This window comes from Lupinus angustifolius, chromosome LG05 (assembly GCF_001865875.1).
Source record: "Lupinus angustifolius cultivar Tanjil chromosome LG05, LupAngTanjil_v1.0, whole genome shotgun sequence".
In the NCBI taxonomy this organism is placed as follows: Eukaryota; Viridiplantae; Streptophyta; class Magnoliopsida; order Fabales; family Fabaceae; genus Lupinus; species Lupinus angustifolius.
Genome location: NC_032013.1, coordinates 24,148,015 through 24,164,546, shown reverse-complemented (window position 1 = coordinate 24,164,546; position 16,532 = coordinate 24,148,015). Strand labels below are relative to the sequence as shown.

The following is a 16,532-nucleotide window of genomic DNA, read 5'->3' as shown; positions in this document are numbered from 1 at the left end:
TTATGAATATGTTTTTTCATATGTCTTTTAATTTATATACATTTAAATAGTGAATTAATTATAACGTTACAATTGCTTATTATATTTTTTTTCTCTCTAAATATTCATAAATATGAGGGATTGGGTATTATTTTGAAAGTGATGTGAGGTTGGACAAGATAAGGATCAACCATCTTGAATGAATCAATGGTGATTTTGGTGGCTTCGTTGAGTGAAGATATCATATTTAAATTTTAAATTGGGTTTTTTAATCAAAATTTGGACGGTTGGATCTTTATCTGATGATTGAGATTGATGAAGTTACATGATACAAATCCACAAAATCTCACATTTTAGTTATGTGCTTATGTATAGAAGAAAACTAGTTATAAAATTTATAACATAAAAAATTCACGAGATTTTATGTGAGTCTCGCTAAGAAATTTTGTACTAATCAAGCAGGTTTTTTTCCCTAATATAAAATAATTAGTCATTTGTATACATCATTAAAATGATGTATATAAAGCTACATATCTAAAGAAAACAATTTATGGTACATATTTGAAACAGGAAATAACTTCGACAACCAATTTAAATTAGAATAAAATAATGGCATGTGGTAAAAATATCTAACAGCCCTAATCTGAAACTATCTTTTTAATAAAATAAATTTAAAAATTAAGAAAAAAAATTGTCATTATATACTAACTCTCCAATATCGTAGAGGAGTTATACAAAAAAAAACATTAGTTATCGAGCAACATGAGTAAAATTGTTACTAACCATCACATTGTATTATTTTCGGCATCTTTTATTGTTTCGATTATTGACAACAATTGAAGGTGCCTAAGCCGAATAATGAGAACAAAACAATTAATTATTGAATTATAAGTCTTCATGATATTGTTTGATCCACCTTGCTATGATCTTTACCTCTTGTTTCCTTATACGTTTAAGCCACTTTGGGTCTTCTTTAGTTGAGAACCTTAGGTCTACATGATGAGCTCCTGTCACAAACACACCAATAAATGTAGAGAATAAGGGTAAGTGAAAGAGGACAAAAGAAAAGCATAGATTATACATTAATTTGGTTCAAACTAACCTTCTTTTGCAACTATTGCAACTATTGTTTTTGATATATTCTTCAACACCCTTCATCCAAAATCATAGTTAGCATGGTTGTAATATGGGATTACAATAATTTCTCTAAATTGTGTGTTTACGAGTTGGTTTTTTGAAGGGCAGAAAAGAGAAAAGGAAAGCTTGTGAGTCTCTTTTGCGAGTTTGATTTTGTAAGAGTATTGTATGTCTTTCAAGCCTTCACCTTTCATCCATTGCTTTCCAAAAATCAACTCACAAACAGACTTAATTTGTCTTTAGTGAGATTACACTATAGAGTAGTGAAAAATGGATTATACAAGTGTCTTAAGAACACTTATGAACATTATTCTAATAAATAAAAAAGGAGGAAAAAGAAGAGATGTTATGATATGTACCCTCCACCGCTCCAAGGGTCTCTTAAACCATTAAAAAAGATAATGTTGCTTGCAAACCTTCTTAGAACTTTCTTAATATCCTGCATAAACATAATTTAACAAAATATTAATAACATTTTTGACTCCCTTAAAAGCATGCATAAAAATGCTTGATAAGGTATCAAAATTGAATAATGATTGTATGAAATTAATATTTAATACTAACATGGCCACCAAACTCAGTTGTAATCCAATGGGGTCTTGGAGTTAAATTGTAAGCATATTGGCAATAAGAAGATCTATCATCATAAGACCACTTGGATTCTGGGAATATGCTTTCCTCATTGTTCCCACCTAAGGGCATTATCATCTCGGTACAAGCCTGCATGCACAAAATTTCTTAATGTAAAAAATGTATTTAGTAACAGTGTAATTTTTTTATATACTTTTACTGTATTATTTGGCATTCATATTTAATTATTAGTAACTTTTAAGTACACATAATACAAATTAATAGTCACTATGTATAGATATTCACAGTGAAGATAATGTAAGGGACTCAATGAGTATTTACCATCAATTATAATTTTTATCTAAAAAATAGTTAGGTTTTTTTTTGCCTTTTGGTGATCACCATAATAATAGTAGTTCTTCAAATTCAAAATGTGTTTTTTGTTTCTTCTTTTGTGCTATTCTGGGCCCAAATTTTTAGTCCATATAGATGGAGCCTGCAAGATGGGCTGTGGAATTGAAACAATGTTTCATAGCAGATATAACAATGTTTCTCTAGAAATCTATGTCATTTTTGTAGTATTATTACTATGAGTATTCTTTCGCTCTTTTTGGATAAGGATCCAAAAGTGATAGTTCCTCCCAATAAATGTCACTCACAGAAATTGAATACCTAATATTTTGATTATCATAAAGATTTAACGAGACTAACATGTTATTGATATTCATGTCATTTAATAACAAGATGCTAACTCACATGCTGATGCAGAGGAAGATTATGATGCAAATCTAAAGTTTTAAATATGAAAAATCTGGAGGGGAGAATCAAAACTCTCTATTTGTGGACTAAAATAACAATTAAGCCTTAAAAAGAGAATCTGTAATAATTAATAATGAGACCCCTTAAATAGTTCTCTTAAAAACTATATTTTTCCATAAATAATTTAAATATTCCTACTTATCACATGATTTTTCTTTTAGTGACTTCAAGACGTTTAACGCAATATATATCCTTTCATTAACATTTTTTACCCGATAATATAATAAGTATGAAAATTTTAGGAAGATATAATAAAACCTTTTTTTTTTGCAGATAAATCACAAGATTTATTCTACATCCACATGCTTAAAAACTAAACTCTCTGAAAATACTAGATATTGAAATATTAATTTTCTAACAAATCAAATATTTTTGAACTCAAGAAAACTTCAAATAAATAAATTAATAAAAAAAAGTGAAGGAATAAAATAGAATTGCACCTGCCACTGCCATTCTTGAAGACCATGAGGATCTGAATCCTCGTTTAAATCAAAACACTTAACATTGCCAGTGTAGTTGTAGTAGATATTTGCTGCATAATACAACTTCTCTAATGTATTATTATTATTCCCTCTTGAGCTGTCAATGGCCTTGCACATCTAAATTCCCAGCTATAAAGTCAAAGATTCCTTCCACAAAATCACTTTTATACAAAACACTTTTATATCATAATATTACAAGTATAACTTATATTATATATTTGTGTTTAGCAAGATGTTAAGTGATATTTAAGTTATCAAGATTTATTTGACGAGTTATAAGTTCATATTAAATAAATATATTAAGGTGACTTATGACTTACTCCTTTTATTCCATAATTTTATAATATAAGATATTAATACATATTAAGAATTCATCACTTTGATTTTTATTTTATAGCATTTTGACAAAAATATCTCTATTAATTATATTTATCTGTTTGAGGGTGTAAAAATGTAATAGTATCACTATTGAATGAAGATATTTGTTAGGAAAATGCACATCAATCAAAGTTATAAATATAAGGACAAAGATCACATGTCTCCTACGTTGAAAATAATATTTTATTCATATTACAATATGTGATTGGTCTATAACAGAAAAAGAGACACCATCAACAACAAGTGAACCTGTCCGAAACCTAAGGGTTAGTTTGAGAGTTGGATTTTGGAGGAGAGGGAAGAGAAATGGAAGGCTTGGAAGCCATGAAATACATTTGTGAGATGACTCTCAAGTCTTCCTTTTATTTTCATTCCCCTCCAAAATCCAACTCCCAAACTAACCCTGAAACTAAAAAAAGATTCAAAATGGATGGAAAAAAACTAGTGGCTTAATTTATTAATTTATTGGTACAAAAAACTAGATAAATAAAGTTATAATTTATAAGCTACGTTTTTTATTTATTAAATAACTTTTCTATAAATATCACTAAAATAAAATATTGTAAAGTAAATTAATTTATATATTACCTCTCTAACTGGATAGGCTGGCATTGGATTCAGAAAATTGGATGGTGTTGGATAATCTGTCATTGCAGCATAAACCCACGCTGTTTGAAGCCAACCTTCCAGAGAACCAGGATCAGACTCATTACTACAACAAAACAATAATTAAATATATATATATATAAGCTATAATCTTAATGTGATTAAATTGTTTTGCATTAATCATGCTCTTACTTGCATATTCTGAATGATTTTTGTAACAGTTCAGGTCCTCCTTTTTTGTTAAATGTGTCCTCTATTAGCTTCCATGATCCCTTTAACACTTTGTAACAATTCTCACTTACACCCTGTGAAATATGCAAGACAATTATTTTATTTTTGATATCAATCCTATCACCTTTTAGTTAAGAAACTAATCTCTTTTGGGCTAAGTGATTAGCTCTTTCAACAAGTGTTATTCACAGGAATATCAAACATTTGATCTTTTGATTATCCTAAGGATCTAGTAATACGTTAGATCACTAGACCAAAACTATGTTAGAACAAAATTATTTTATTAAAATGTTATTCTTAAATAATCACGACTACAGGTATGTGCATGCATGTGAGTTACATATATTTTTTATCCTAAGACGACAATAATTAATAAGGCTGTGATGTGAATGGATGCTTTTATGTGAAGGAATGTATAGAGAAAAAGACAAATATAATAATCATGTGAAGGAACTTATGGAGGAAAAGATAAATATAATAATCATAGAGAACGGGACCTTTCAACATTTATTTGCATTAATTTTTTAGATTACTTTCTAATGTATAATATAATGATAATTATGTGCTCAGGTGGTTGTTTTTAAAACAGAACACTTTCACCAGAAAAAGTACTGATACTTTACCTTATCAAGTCAAAAATTGAGTTATTCATGGTGTTGATTATATAAAAATATCAAAACCAACGAGACATTGGTCTAATGGTATAAGACTTCAATAGACTTTTAGAATAATCAAAATGTCAAAGGTTCAATTATTAAAAGTGACATTTGTTGGGAGATATAGTCACGCACTTCAAAAGAGATTAGTTCGAGAGAAACAAACCCTGAAGTCTTGTGTGATGATATTGTTGAAGACATATGGTGACGTCACACCCATAAAATGGAGGATTGGAGCAGAGGATGCCAAAGCTCCAATAGCAACATGTGGATACTTCAATCTAAACCATGCTGCAAGCACTGAAAAATCAATTTTAATTTTAAGTTAGATTAATCTCAATCAAAGAATAAAGCATTGAACTTTGAAATAATATTAAAAGAGGTATTTAAACTTGTAAAGAAACAATTGAAATATTTTATCATATATGATAAGCTTTATATATATACATAGAACTATAGAGTATAGATTATATACTTCCTCCATAGGATCCTCCAAAAACCACTACTGGAGAGTCACTTGCTGACAAATTCTTCTTGAGATCAATAATGAGAGTGGCATAATCAGCCAATGCTTGTGTTGAACTCAAATATCCAAGTGTGCTGCTATTTGCATATGCAATCTCCTTGTTTCCACCAAATGGTATTGATTTTCCATAGAATCTATGCTGAAGTTCAATTTGTGATGCATGAAATAGTTATTGTAAGTTTTACAACACTTAAATAATGATATAATGAGTTAAATTTTAAGATAGTACAAGGTTGTGGAACAAATAAAAAACATATTTCAAAGTCTGTACCAATGAAAATATATCAAGTTGATTAAAAAAGTTAAACAATTAATATTTTTGTTTCATTGTTATTGGTGCTAGACAGATTTTGAGAAATGGTTTGGGACAACATATTGGATGAGATCACATGTCCTCATTCATGTCTCATTTCGTGACCCAAACCAATAAGAAAACTTCATTCATTTAAAAAAATTATAAAAATCAAAATTAATATTTTAATATTATTTCGTAAAGTTTGATTGGTTCGAAATATTGGGGAAATTATGATCCTGTCTCTAACATATTACTTTGTCTTCATCAAATTAAAGACAGATGAAAAAGGGTTACCTCAATAAAAACCAAAAGTGCTTTGAAATGAGGTGCTTTCTCAAACATAAAGCCTGTGTTCTGTGTGAACCATTCAATGTCACCCTCATTTCCTGTGTATACAAAGATTGGAGCTTTGTTCTTGAAACCACCCCAATATGTATCATTGATAAGATATCTCTGCTGAAAAGTTTGGTAGCTCTGGGGATTATAATTGAAGTGATCAAGTATTTGGGTGAAAAACTTTGTTTTGTAAAGGTTTTTTTCAGCAGAATCAGAACTTAGTTGTAACTCTGGATGAACCAGTGAAGAAGGAAACCTTGGTAGTGGAATGGTATGGGAAAAAGTAAAGGTAAAGTGTAGCATAGAAAATAAAGAAAACAGTATAATTGAAAAATGAATGCTAATTGCCATTATTATTTGTGTTGAACTGTGTGGCTTGGAGGTAGAAAAGAAATGAGTCTTTTGAGAGAGGGGAAAAGGGAGAGAAGAGAATCTCAGCAGAAAAAAGTCATGGGAGGTTCAGCTGCTTAGAAGCATGGAATTAAGTGGGTCAGTGATTACGGTATCTATCTTGGTCTAGAAGTGTAAGACATTTTTAAAAATATTGAAATGTCAAATATTCAAGTATTGAGAGTGATATTTGTTGGGATAAGGAGTTATTTATCCATAGAATAAGGATATACTTGGTAGTAACAAAAAATAATTTAGTTTAGAAAGAAAGTTTATTATTTTATTAATCACCCAAATAAAAATTATTAAATGTTTTTAGATTTTTAAGGCATTAGTTGCCTTTTTTGTTTCCCACATTCCTTCGCATCGAAGACAATCCTGTCCGAGCTGGGAACATCTACAAGTATGTGGGGATAACTCTCTCCGTGAGTATTTTTTCTATCCATAGTACTTGAACCCAAGACTTTACTTAAGAAAAATCAAACATGTATCACTTGAACAATCATTCATTGGTTTCATTAGTGTCTTTTGGTAATTGGTAAAATTGATTAAAAATAAGATGGTAAAAAGGTTTTAACATGAGGAAATAAGCTATTCATAAACCATATATAAGTTTTTGTCTTCATACTATTACATTTTATTTATAATTTATATAGGAACGAATATAAACTATTACTATAAATGATCGATAATAAAATTGTAAACAAAAAATTCACCTCTGCGCATTCATGGAATTCAATAAAAATTCTTTAATGCGGTAGGATTTTGGAAAATATTTGCCAAAAAAGCTTTTTAGAACACTTGTTTCTAACCAAATCAATAGCATTTACCACGAAATTAAAAATGTCATATTTTTTATTAAAATAGAGAAGGACACCAGCTTCTAAAACTGAAGTTATTTGAGGGATATATATCCATATTAAGAATAGATTCTCATGCCCCCTACTCTTTGTCCAAAGTGGAGTTATGTCATGTTTTGTTTCATGTAATAAAATTTCTTATTTAATCACTTTCTATACAAATATTTTTAAAATTCAATAAAACAGTATATATGTAATACTTTTAGTGATTAAAGAATATAAATTATCTTTTGGTACAAAAAGATATTTTATTCCGTATTCAAGTTTACTTCCTCACTTCCTTTAATGGCATTTAGAGAATAAATTGTCCAAACGCATAATGATGGATAATGATAATGAAATCCATAACACTTTCATGGATTCTGGACCACAACCCACTGGCCCCATCTTCTAACCCTTGTTTTAACGGTTAGCGAGGGTATCTTTGAATTGCAGCCCCTCCATTTTTTCCTTATCTTTTTCTAGTTTTGGTTCTGTTTTTTTAAAAAAACTTGTACATTTTTACATTATCAAGACTCAGTCGGAAAAAATGAGCATTTTAATCTTTACTCAATGATCATATTTTTGTTTAATTAAAGACTCAAGTCTCTACATTTTTTAAGAAATATTAGCATTTTAATTGAGCTAAAGATGCATATTTACAAAAGGAAAAATGACAATCAATGGGTGTTTGTTCAAGTGGTACATGTTTGATTCTTTTTAAGTAAAGTTTCAAGTTCGAGTCTTGCAGATAGAAAAAATATCCGCTGAGAGAGTTAATCTCACATACTTATAGATGTCCCAACTTGGACATGATTGCATAGGGTGTGAGAGGATATATGTGGGAACAAAAAAAAGGAAAAATGGAAAAGAGTTTGTCTAACTTATTACCTAATATCCATTATGGGCTTCTAATGTTGCGGAAAAAGGCCGTGAAACATCTCTAATGGGCTTTCCCAAACACCTAATGGATAAAATATATATAGAATTAGCAGGAGGAGGGAGGAACCAATAGGGCTGGAAACATATTGAAATGAATGAATATGTAGCTCAGTTCAATAAAGATTTACTTTTGTATCGAAATTTGATTTGAGTTTGAAATAAATAATATTTCTAGATGAGTTTAGTTCAATTGAAGTTTGAGAACTACTCAATTTGACTCATTAGCTCAAATTGATTTGCATCGTCAAGAGTCGGTGAATTATTTAGTTCAACTCATTAAATCGATTGGTTCAGTTTGTGAACTATTCGTTGCTCCAATAATAAATATTTATTAAATATATAAAACTAAATACTCTTTACATAATATACATATTTGTACGCATATACATAATTGACTTAACTCATAGACCAACAAGTCGAACTCTACTTGACTTATTTATTTAATGATATTAATTTTAAGATCATGTTTGTTTTCTTTGGTTCTTAAAACAAGTGTATTGAACTAAATAATAAGTTGAATTTTAAATAAATGTGAAGTTGATTGATTTGATTCCTAGATGACACATCTCAAACCAAAATATAATGCATGTGACATTAGGATGCACATTTGTTTGCTTTATATCAAATATACATTTTTCTCCTTCAATTTCTCCTTGTATAAAACTCCATTTATGAATATGAATCATATCATTGGGAATAAAGTGATAGAGTATCGATAAGTTCTTAGCATGATTAGCTAATTGTTGCAAGACCCACTTTAGTGAAAGAAATTTTAACTCATGGTGAAAGACGAAAGAACTAATTTATGTAACAAAATAACTAACTCGTGATGTCAACTTATTGATAGATGACGATACATGGGAAGATCAGAAAACGAGGGTGTTCCTCGTCACCATCAAACACAAAATATGTAAGGTTAGAATACATGTTGAAAGCAATGCTAATGTCATGGAGGTATCTTGTACAAAGTTTATCTTAATTTGGAGAGTGTACATTTTTCTTTCTGCCCTTTCATACTTCACAATCAGTGTTCTTTTGTTAATAAATCTAGTAGGCTACATAAGAAAACTGGGCAAGAGATCTTCTTGTAAGTTGAGTGAGTTGGGCAAGAAGGTCGCATAAGGAGTCTTCTTGGAGATGTGCTTGGGCCCGCTAGTGAAGGTATCTAAAAAGGTACTCTTCGACGATGAAGTCAGTATGAGATTGACAATAGGTAATAGAGAGCTAAGGCTTGAGAGCAAGAGTGATATGAAGAGTAATAAATACTTCCTTATAGGGATACCCCTATTTATAATGGTAGGACAGATGAAGCAATTTTTGGCGGGTATTGTCGACGTGACCGACCATCTGGATTTGTCGGGGCTGCTTTGTCCATTTCAAACAGATTTGGTAGGGTCGTACTCTACTGTACATAGTTGTCTTTTAGCCTATAATAGGTCTGGTAGTCATATCACAGGTCTGTCCTTATCATGTTGATAGGAGGTTAGGTGAGATTTGCAGGCGGAGTAGCAACATATTGTTGGCATCGTATCAGGCGGGATGTCGGGGCAATGATCCCTGAACCAACCCAGTGTGTTTGGCCAATGCTAGGTATCTGAGTAAGACCAATCCGACCAAAATGGGATGTTCAGTTGGCCAGGGTGGAATAATCACAAATGTCGTGTTCTTATATACATATGAAAATGGATGCCCTCACTTATTAAGTGATTGTATAATTCAGTACATCCTCTATTAGTTCTATGTAGTAGTTGAAACTTGAAAAGTGAATACTTAATCCAATTGCTTATATGGGAATAGAATATTTATACTGAAATGGATTATGACATGCCATTGGGTTCTATGCTCATATCAGAAAGGCCAAACTACATATCAAAGTTAATTTGTACTATTTTTTATTACTATGATTGGAGGGCTCTACTTTGATTTTGTTGTTTCTACATAATTTGGAATGTATTCCTGGCCGAAACCACCATGTATTGCACATGCATTATGCAAAGTTTAGCATGCCATTGCATGCATAATCCCCAACATTGTTTGACTTGGCCTTTTGAGATATTAGAATTTCAGTAGAGTAATATGTAATGTGAATGTCTTCTTATAATTGCATCTTGGTTTTCTTGCAGATTGAAACCATTGCATGCACATTTAGAAAGCTTGAACAAGAAACTTGGAAGAGAACTGGCTGATACAAAAGCATCCCTTCTTATGGTGGTGAAAGAAGTTGAAAGTGAGAAGAGAGCAAGAGAAATTTTTGAAGCAAATGGAAGTGTCTACAAAAGTATAAGATGATCATGTTAATCGGAGAGACAAATACATCAAAAACTATAAAAAAACATATTGATATGATATTTTTATAAGTGCAAAAACAACAATTTAACTGATGTTCTTTTCTAATTAACACATATGTTAAGGGAAGAGAGAGCTGAAATATATTTTTAGGATTTAACTTTGCTTCAACTACTAAGTACTAACCCTTATCAGATCACATATTAGGTTTCACCATATATATAAAAAACCAAAAGAAAAACTTGACCAATGACATATAATTGGAGTGAACAGTTAGTAAAAATTGTGAAACAAGCTTAGTTAAGTTTCATTTCACTGAAATAGAGGGCATTTTATCACCAAATAAATAATAGTTCACATATAAAATAAATTCTTATTTGAGAAATGGATATATGGACCGACACTATGATTTTTATATATTGTATATAGATTTTTCTCTCTTCTTAATTTATGTAAAATATATATAATTATAAAACAAAATAACTAACCTAAACTTTCATTTAAATAAAATAAACCAAATTTGTAACATGAGAATTTAGCTAGTTGTGTAGACAAAACCAGAGGAGTAGCAGAAGCATAGTAAAACAGTGTGATTGTATCAAGTAACAGAGATCAGCACTCTGAAAAACCATAGCGCTTCAATGCTGTTGATTCTTCATTCCCATGCGTCCAATCTATCACCAACATTCTTCTTCTTCTTCTTCTTCTTCTTCTTCTTCTTCTTCTTCTCGTTCATCTGCTACAATTCTAACCCTTCTCAAAGCTTGCAAACACATTAAACATCTTCACCAAGTTCACGCTTCCATCGTCCAAAGAGGCCTTGAGCAAGATCACTTCCTTGTTTCCCATTTCATTTCTCTCTCTACCTCTTTCTGCGGTAGTCTTACATACTCAACCACCGTCTTCCACCGCGTCCTCAGCCCCACAACTTTTCTCTGGAATTCTCTCATTAGAGCACATTGCAGCAAAAAGATTAGTTTTTTAGATACCCTTTCTGCTTTTATTCGAATGAAGGCACATGGGTCTGTTCCAGATAGGTATACTTACCCTTCGGTGATTAAAGCGTGTTGCGGTATGGGTAAGGTTTGGGAGGGTAAATCGGTTCATGGGTCTGCGTTGCGGTGTGGGGTGGATGGGGATGTGTTTGTTGGGACTAGTTTGATTGATATGTATGGGAAATGTGGGGAGATTGGTGATGCAGGGAAGGTGTTTGATGGAATGTCTGTGAGAAGTGTTGTTTCTTGGACGGCTATGGTTGTTGGGTATGTGAGTGCTGGGGATGTTGTGGAGGCGAAGAAGCTGTTTGATGAAATGCCTCAGAGGAATGTGGTTGCGTGGAATGCGATGATGCAGGGTTTTGTTAAGGCTGGAGATTTGAGAAGTGCTCGGGGTGTGTTCGATGCCATGCCTGAAAAGAATGTGGTTTCTTTCACTACCATGGTTGATGGCTATGCGAAGAGTGGTGATATGGCGGCGTCAAGGTTCTTGTTTGAGCAAGCTAAGGAGAAGGATATTGTTGCATGGTCTGCTTTGATATCGGGCTATGTTCAGAATGGCCAGCCTAATCAGGCATTGAAAGTGTTTCTTGAGATGGAATCGGAGAATGTGAAACCTGACGAGTTCATATTGGTTAGCTTGATGTCGGCCTGTTCTCAGTTGGGTAGTTTAGAATTGGCTCAATGGGTTGATTCGTATGTAAGCAAGAGCTGTATTGATCTGCAACAAGACCATGTAATTGCGTCACTTTTGGATATGAATGCAAAGTGCGGAAACATGGAAAGGGCGTCAAAATTGTTTGAAGAGATTCCTAAACGGGATCTAGTATCGTATTGTTCTATGATACAGGGATTGTCAATTCATGGGTGTGGGCAAGAGGCTGTGAATCTTTTTAAAAGGATGCTGATGGAAGGGTTAATTCCAGATGAGGCGGCCTTCACAATCATCCTCACAGCATGTAGTCATGCTGGTCTTGTTAATGAGGGTTGGAACTACTTCGAGTCCATGAAGCATAAATACAGCATTAATCCTTCACCTGATCACTATGCATGTATGGTTGATCTTCTAAGCCGGTCAGGGCACCTAAAGGATGCTTATGACCTTATTAAAGCAATGCACGTCGAGCCTCATGCTGGTGCCTGGGGTGCACTTCTTGGGGCATGTAAACTACACTGCGACTCAGAGTTAGCGGAGGTTGTTGCTAATCGACTTTTTGAGCTCGAGCCTGAAAATGGTGCTAACTATGTGCTGTTGTCTAACATATATGCTGCAGCAGAGCGATGGTTAGATGTTTCCCTTGTGCGAAGTAAGATGAAGGAAAGGAATGTGCGGAAGATACCTGGTTGCAGTAAAATTTAGTCTACAGCCGAGTTTTTTGGTATTTTAAGCTTTCACGATTCCAAGTATGAAGTTCTCGATCAGCTAAATTGGCTGTAGAACATGGAAAGTGATACGAATTCTTTCAGCAGACCTGGAATCTTCATTTCTGCTCAATGGTTGTGAAGTTGTAAATGAAATTTGCATGATTCCTGTTTTTGGTTACATACTTCCCTGTATCAACCACTTTGGGTCATAATTTTAAGATACAGGTGTTTATACAGCAACTATATTGTTGCCAGGAATTTCTCGGAACTCGAAGGGCTGAAACAAGCAGGTTAATATGCAATTCTGGAATTTTACTATACTTGTTTGCATGGCAGAGAAGGAGATTATTGTTTGGCTAAACACTACTAGCTTTTCATTGATTTGGTTGAATCTATGGTCAAAAACTGTAACTGCTATGGTTTTACTCAGGAAAGATGATGCTGTTGCTACCTGTTTTTGAACTAACAGGATCACAACAATATAATTTTATCTGTAATTTGTTTTTTTAAAAGGAGTTTCTGTAGGAGAAAATCAAAACGCATGATATGAGACAGTGAATTAACTAGATAAAAAATAGCATCATCATGTTAATATATTTCTTTTCCTTTTGTTGCTAGAAAGTTTTTTTTTCACTTTTTTGTGTTTGATAAAATAGATAAAGTTGGGAAAATATTTGGAAATTATATTTATGTGGAAAAAAGCCATGAGCCGTTGCATGTTTCAAGCTTATTTGAAAAGCTTTTCGATTATTTTGAAGGGATGGAATTTAGTTACTCTTACACTTAGTCACCAATTTTAGAGAAATCCAATTATTTAGATTAGTAGACTAAGTTTATGTACTTTTAGGGAAATTCAATTATTTGAATTAATATCTTATTTTGTATCTCATTTAACTTAAAATTCTTTTTCCTACAAACATATCTCAAGGGCTCCACTCCTAGGAGGCATATTTGTTGGAAATGACAGTCACGCATTAGTTTCTTATCAAAAAAAGTAAGAGAATATATTACATTCATAATACCAAAAAATATCAAAACATAATATATTTAGTTATAATTGATTATTAATTAGAGTCATATGTAAAATAAGATTGTGAAAACTTAAAAAGCAATATATTTTAATGGTCATAAATGCAGGCTGTGGGGTTCGAACCCACGCGCATTTCAAATGCAGAAGATCTTAAGTCTTCCCCCTTAACCACTCGGGCAAACCTGCAACACATTTATAAAAGTGTTAGCGTACATATATGTATCATGCTCAATTGTTATCAAAAGAAATCACTATCTATCCTAAAGTTTTTAAAAGTAAAAATAAGATTTCACTGCTCAAAGATGGCAAGTACTACCTTCCATCATTCTTATAAATTTCTAATATTCTTTTTCTGTTGCATTTTTTATAATATTCTTTTGAGATTTGGATCCTTTTTATAAAGCTTTATAGGATCTCCGGTTAGTTAAGATCAAAGCTAATCTCCCATCTAGAAATTAACATTTGCTACACACTCTAAAAGGGTCCAATAGAGTTAGTAATAAAGTATATTAACAAAATATTTATATTTATATTATATCTATACTATTAATAAAGCTAAAATAAGTGGTAACCACTATGCATGACATAATTTTAATATTCTATTTTTATCCTTAATAACTAATAAAAACTTTCACATAATACTAATATATAACAATCATATAATGATTTTATCTTCTTAAATCAACATTTTTCTTTAAGTTTATATATTACAATAAGAATGCGGGTCGACAGGCACAAACTGTCGGTCGACACGCTAGTATATATAAAGCCAAAACATGTTGTAACTTCTACATTGGTATAATTTTTACTTCATATTTCGCCCTTAACATTATTTAATTTTACAAAAAAACATATAACTTTAAATAACTACCACCAACCTATTAATTAATCATATATCTCACCTTGAAGTGAATATTATCAAAAATACAAAAAATTATAATATAAAATATACAAAATACAACAAATACATTCTAATTCTAAAAAATAAAATATATAAAAATTGAATACATGTTACGAACATTGATGTCATGCCTATGCACACCAATATTAAATAAAGATTAAACCAATATTAACGGCCCTTAGAAAATCCATTCACATAACTCTCATATTTTGGGCTGAAACCAATTATCATAATAGTTGATATAATATAAATACCTGAAACCCTAGCACAGTTTATAGCTGCAGTTTTCTGAGAGAGAGAAGGAGAGAGATTCAAAGAGAGAGAGATTCAAAGAGAGAAACAAGATGGGTCGAGTGAGAACAAAGACAGTGAAGAAATCATCACGCCAAGTAATAGAACGCTACTATTCACGCATGACATTGGATTTTCACACCAACAAGAAGGTTCTTGAAGAAGTAGCTCTTATCCCATCAAAGAGGCTTCGCAACAAGATCGCTGGATTTTCAACCCATCTCATGAAACGTATTCAGAAGGGTCCTGTTCGTGGAATCTCACTGAAACTTCAAGAAGAAGAACGTGAACGTCGCATGGATTTTGTTCCTGATGTATCAGCTATTAATATTGATTATATTGAAGTTGATAAGGAAACACTTGATATGCTTACTGCTCTTGGTATTCATGATGTTCCTGGTATTGTTAAGGTTGATCCTGTTCCTGTTAATAACCCACTTGGGTTTGGACGAGGTGCTCCTAGGAGGTTTTAAACTAATACCTTAATTTTGTAGGGTTATTTTGAGGTTGTTTAATTGTTTGAGTTTTGTTTTAGTTTCAAGAACATGGTTATATTGGTTATTTGTTCCTTGAGTTTTCTATTTCTAATTCTATTTTCTGCTGTTAATTTCATAATCTAGTACCTAATGTTTTAGTTTAATTTTAGGATATATGGATCAAATAGTGAAATGAAGGGAATAAGGATTTTATTGCATGCTATTGTAGTTAAAATAATGCTAATAATTGAAATGCATTACAATGAGGGGTCCATCCAAAACCAAACATAATACTCATTAGAAAAGCTTCTTTATCCAACTCTCAAGGCTACATAACTATTAAAGTCCATCTTTTTTACTGGAATTGATTATCATTATGGGGTCTCCAACCTTTTCATTCTTCTACAGTTTAAACTAAAAAATTAATAGAAATGTCACAAGGGCACAATTTTCGCATGCCATATGGTAGAATTCATATGCAATTGAAATGGGCCGAGATTTAATACTTGGACCCATCTATAACCTTCCCTCATTGCCCAAGTTTTTAAGATGTACTATATTTTGTACTATATTTTTAAAAAAATTAAACACTTGGAAGTTGGAAGCTAAGCATTCTCAAATGACAATTAATTTGGTACCGTTAGATCTATAGGATGACCAAAATATCATGAGCACTTATTAGAGGCAATCGCGCAGTTCGAAAAAGATTAGTTTATTAGTCATATGGTTGTTTATGGTTAGTTTTTTACATATATAATAATGTTTATGGTTAGTTTGGGAGTTGGATTTTGAAGGGGAAAGAAAGAAAAATGAAAATTTGTGAATAATCTCACAAGTGTATTACATGTTCCCTAAGAGAAATCAAAGCAAAATCTCTCCCTCTCTTCCCCCATATTTTGAGGCTAATCTTTAGGTACGCAAGTGAATGCTTTGCATGATTTCAAAGAGGGGTTGAGAATTCAATTCAAGGTTTCATCAAAAAAGCTATTGGAATTTATGGCT

At 31.8% G+C, this 16,532-nt stretch overlaps 3 protein-coding genes and 1 non-coding gene across 4 annotated transcripts; 2 read left to right on the top strand and 2 right to left on the bottom strand.

The window, feature by feature from the left end:
- On the bottom strand, positions 730-6,485 carry LOC109348303 (lysosomal Pro-X carboxypeptidase-like). The gene is made up of 10 exons (XM_019588686.1): positions 5,974-6,485; positions 5,334-5,523; positions 5,025-5,158; positions 4,164-4,276; positions 3,954-4,077; positions 2,946-3,104; positions 1,681-1,836; positions 1,476-1,555; positions 1,082-1,131; positions 730-986 (listed from the first exon to the last, which is right to left on the bottom strand). The coding sequence occupies exons 1-10, from the start codon at positions 6,364-6,366 to the stop codon at positions 865-867; spliced, it is 1,521 nt and encodes a 506-aa protein (XP_019444231.1). The 5' UTR covers positions 6,367-6,485; the 3' UTR covers positions 730-864.
- On the top strand, positions 11,034-13,160 carry LOC109348302 (putative pentatricopeptide repeat-containing protein At5g37570). The gene has a single exon (XM_019588684.1). It carries the CDS (start codon positions 11,136-11,138, stop codon positions 12,825-12,827), a length of 1,692 nt encoding a protein of 563 aa, XP_019444229.1. The 5' UTR covers positions 11,034-11,135; the 3' UTR covers positions 12,828-13,160.
- TRNAL-UAA lies at positions 13,965-14,048 on the bottom strand. Its single transcript has one exon. It is a non-coding gene; the product is annotated as a tRNA-Leu (tRNA).
- On the top strand, positions 15,044-15,694 carry LOC109347224 (40S ribosomal protein S17-2-like). Its single transcript, XM_019586929.1, has one exon. The coding sequence runs from the start codon at positions 15,108-15,110 to the stop codon at positions 15,525-15,527; it is 420 nt and encodes a 139-aa protein (XP_019442474.1). The 5' UTR covers positions 15,044-15,107; the 3' UTR covers positions 15,528-15,694.

Coding starts and splice junctions, on each gene's coding strand:
- LOC109347224 (XM_019586929.1), top strand. CDS start 15,108: ATGGGTCGAGTGAGAACAAAGACAGTGAAGAAATCATCACGCCAAGTA.
- LOC109348302 (XM_019588684.1), top strand. CDS start 11,136: ATGCGTCCAATCTATCACCAACATTCTTCTTCTTCTTCTTCTTCTTCT.
- LOC109348303 (XM_019588686.1), bottom strand. CDS start 6,366: ATGGCAATTAGCATTCATTTTTCAATTATACTGTTTTCTTTATTTTCT. Junction 5,524..5,973: donor CACTTTTGGTTTTTATTGAG/GTAACCCTTTTT, acceptor ATTGAACTTCAG/CATAGATTCTATGGAAAATC. Junction 5,159..5,333: donor TGGAGGATCCTATGGAGGAA/GTATATAATCTA, acceptor TTGATTTTTCAG/TGCTTGCAGCATGGTTTAGA.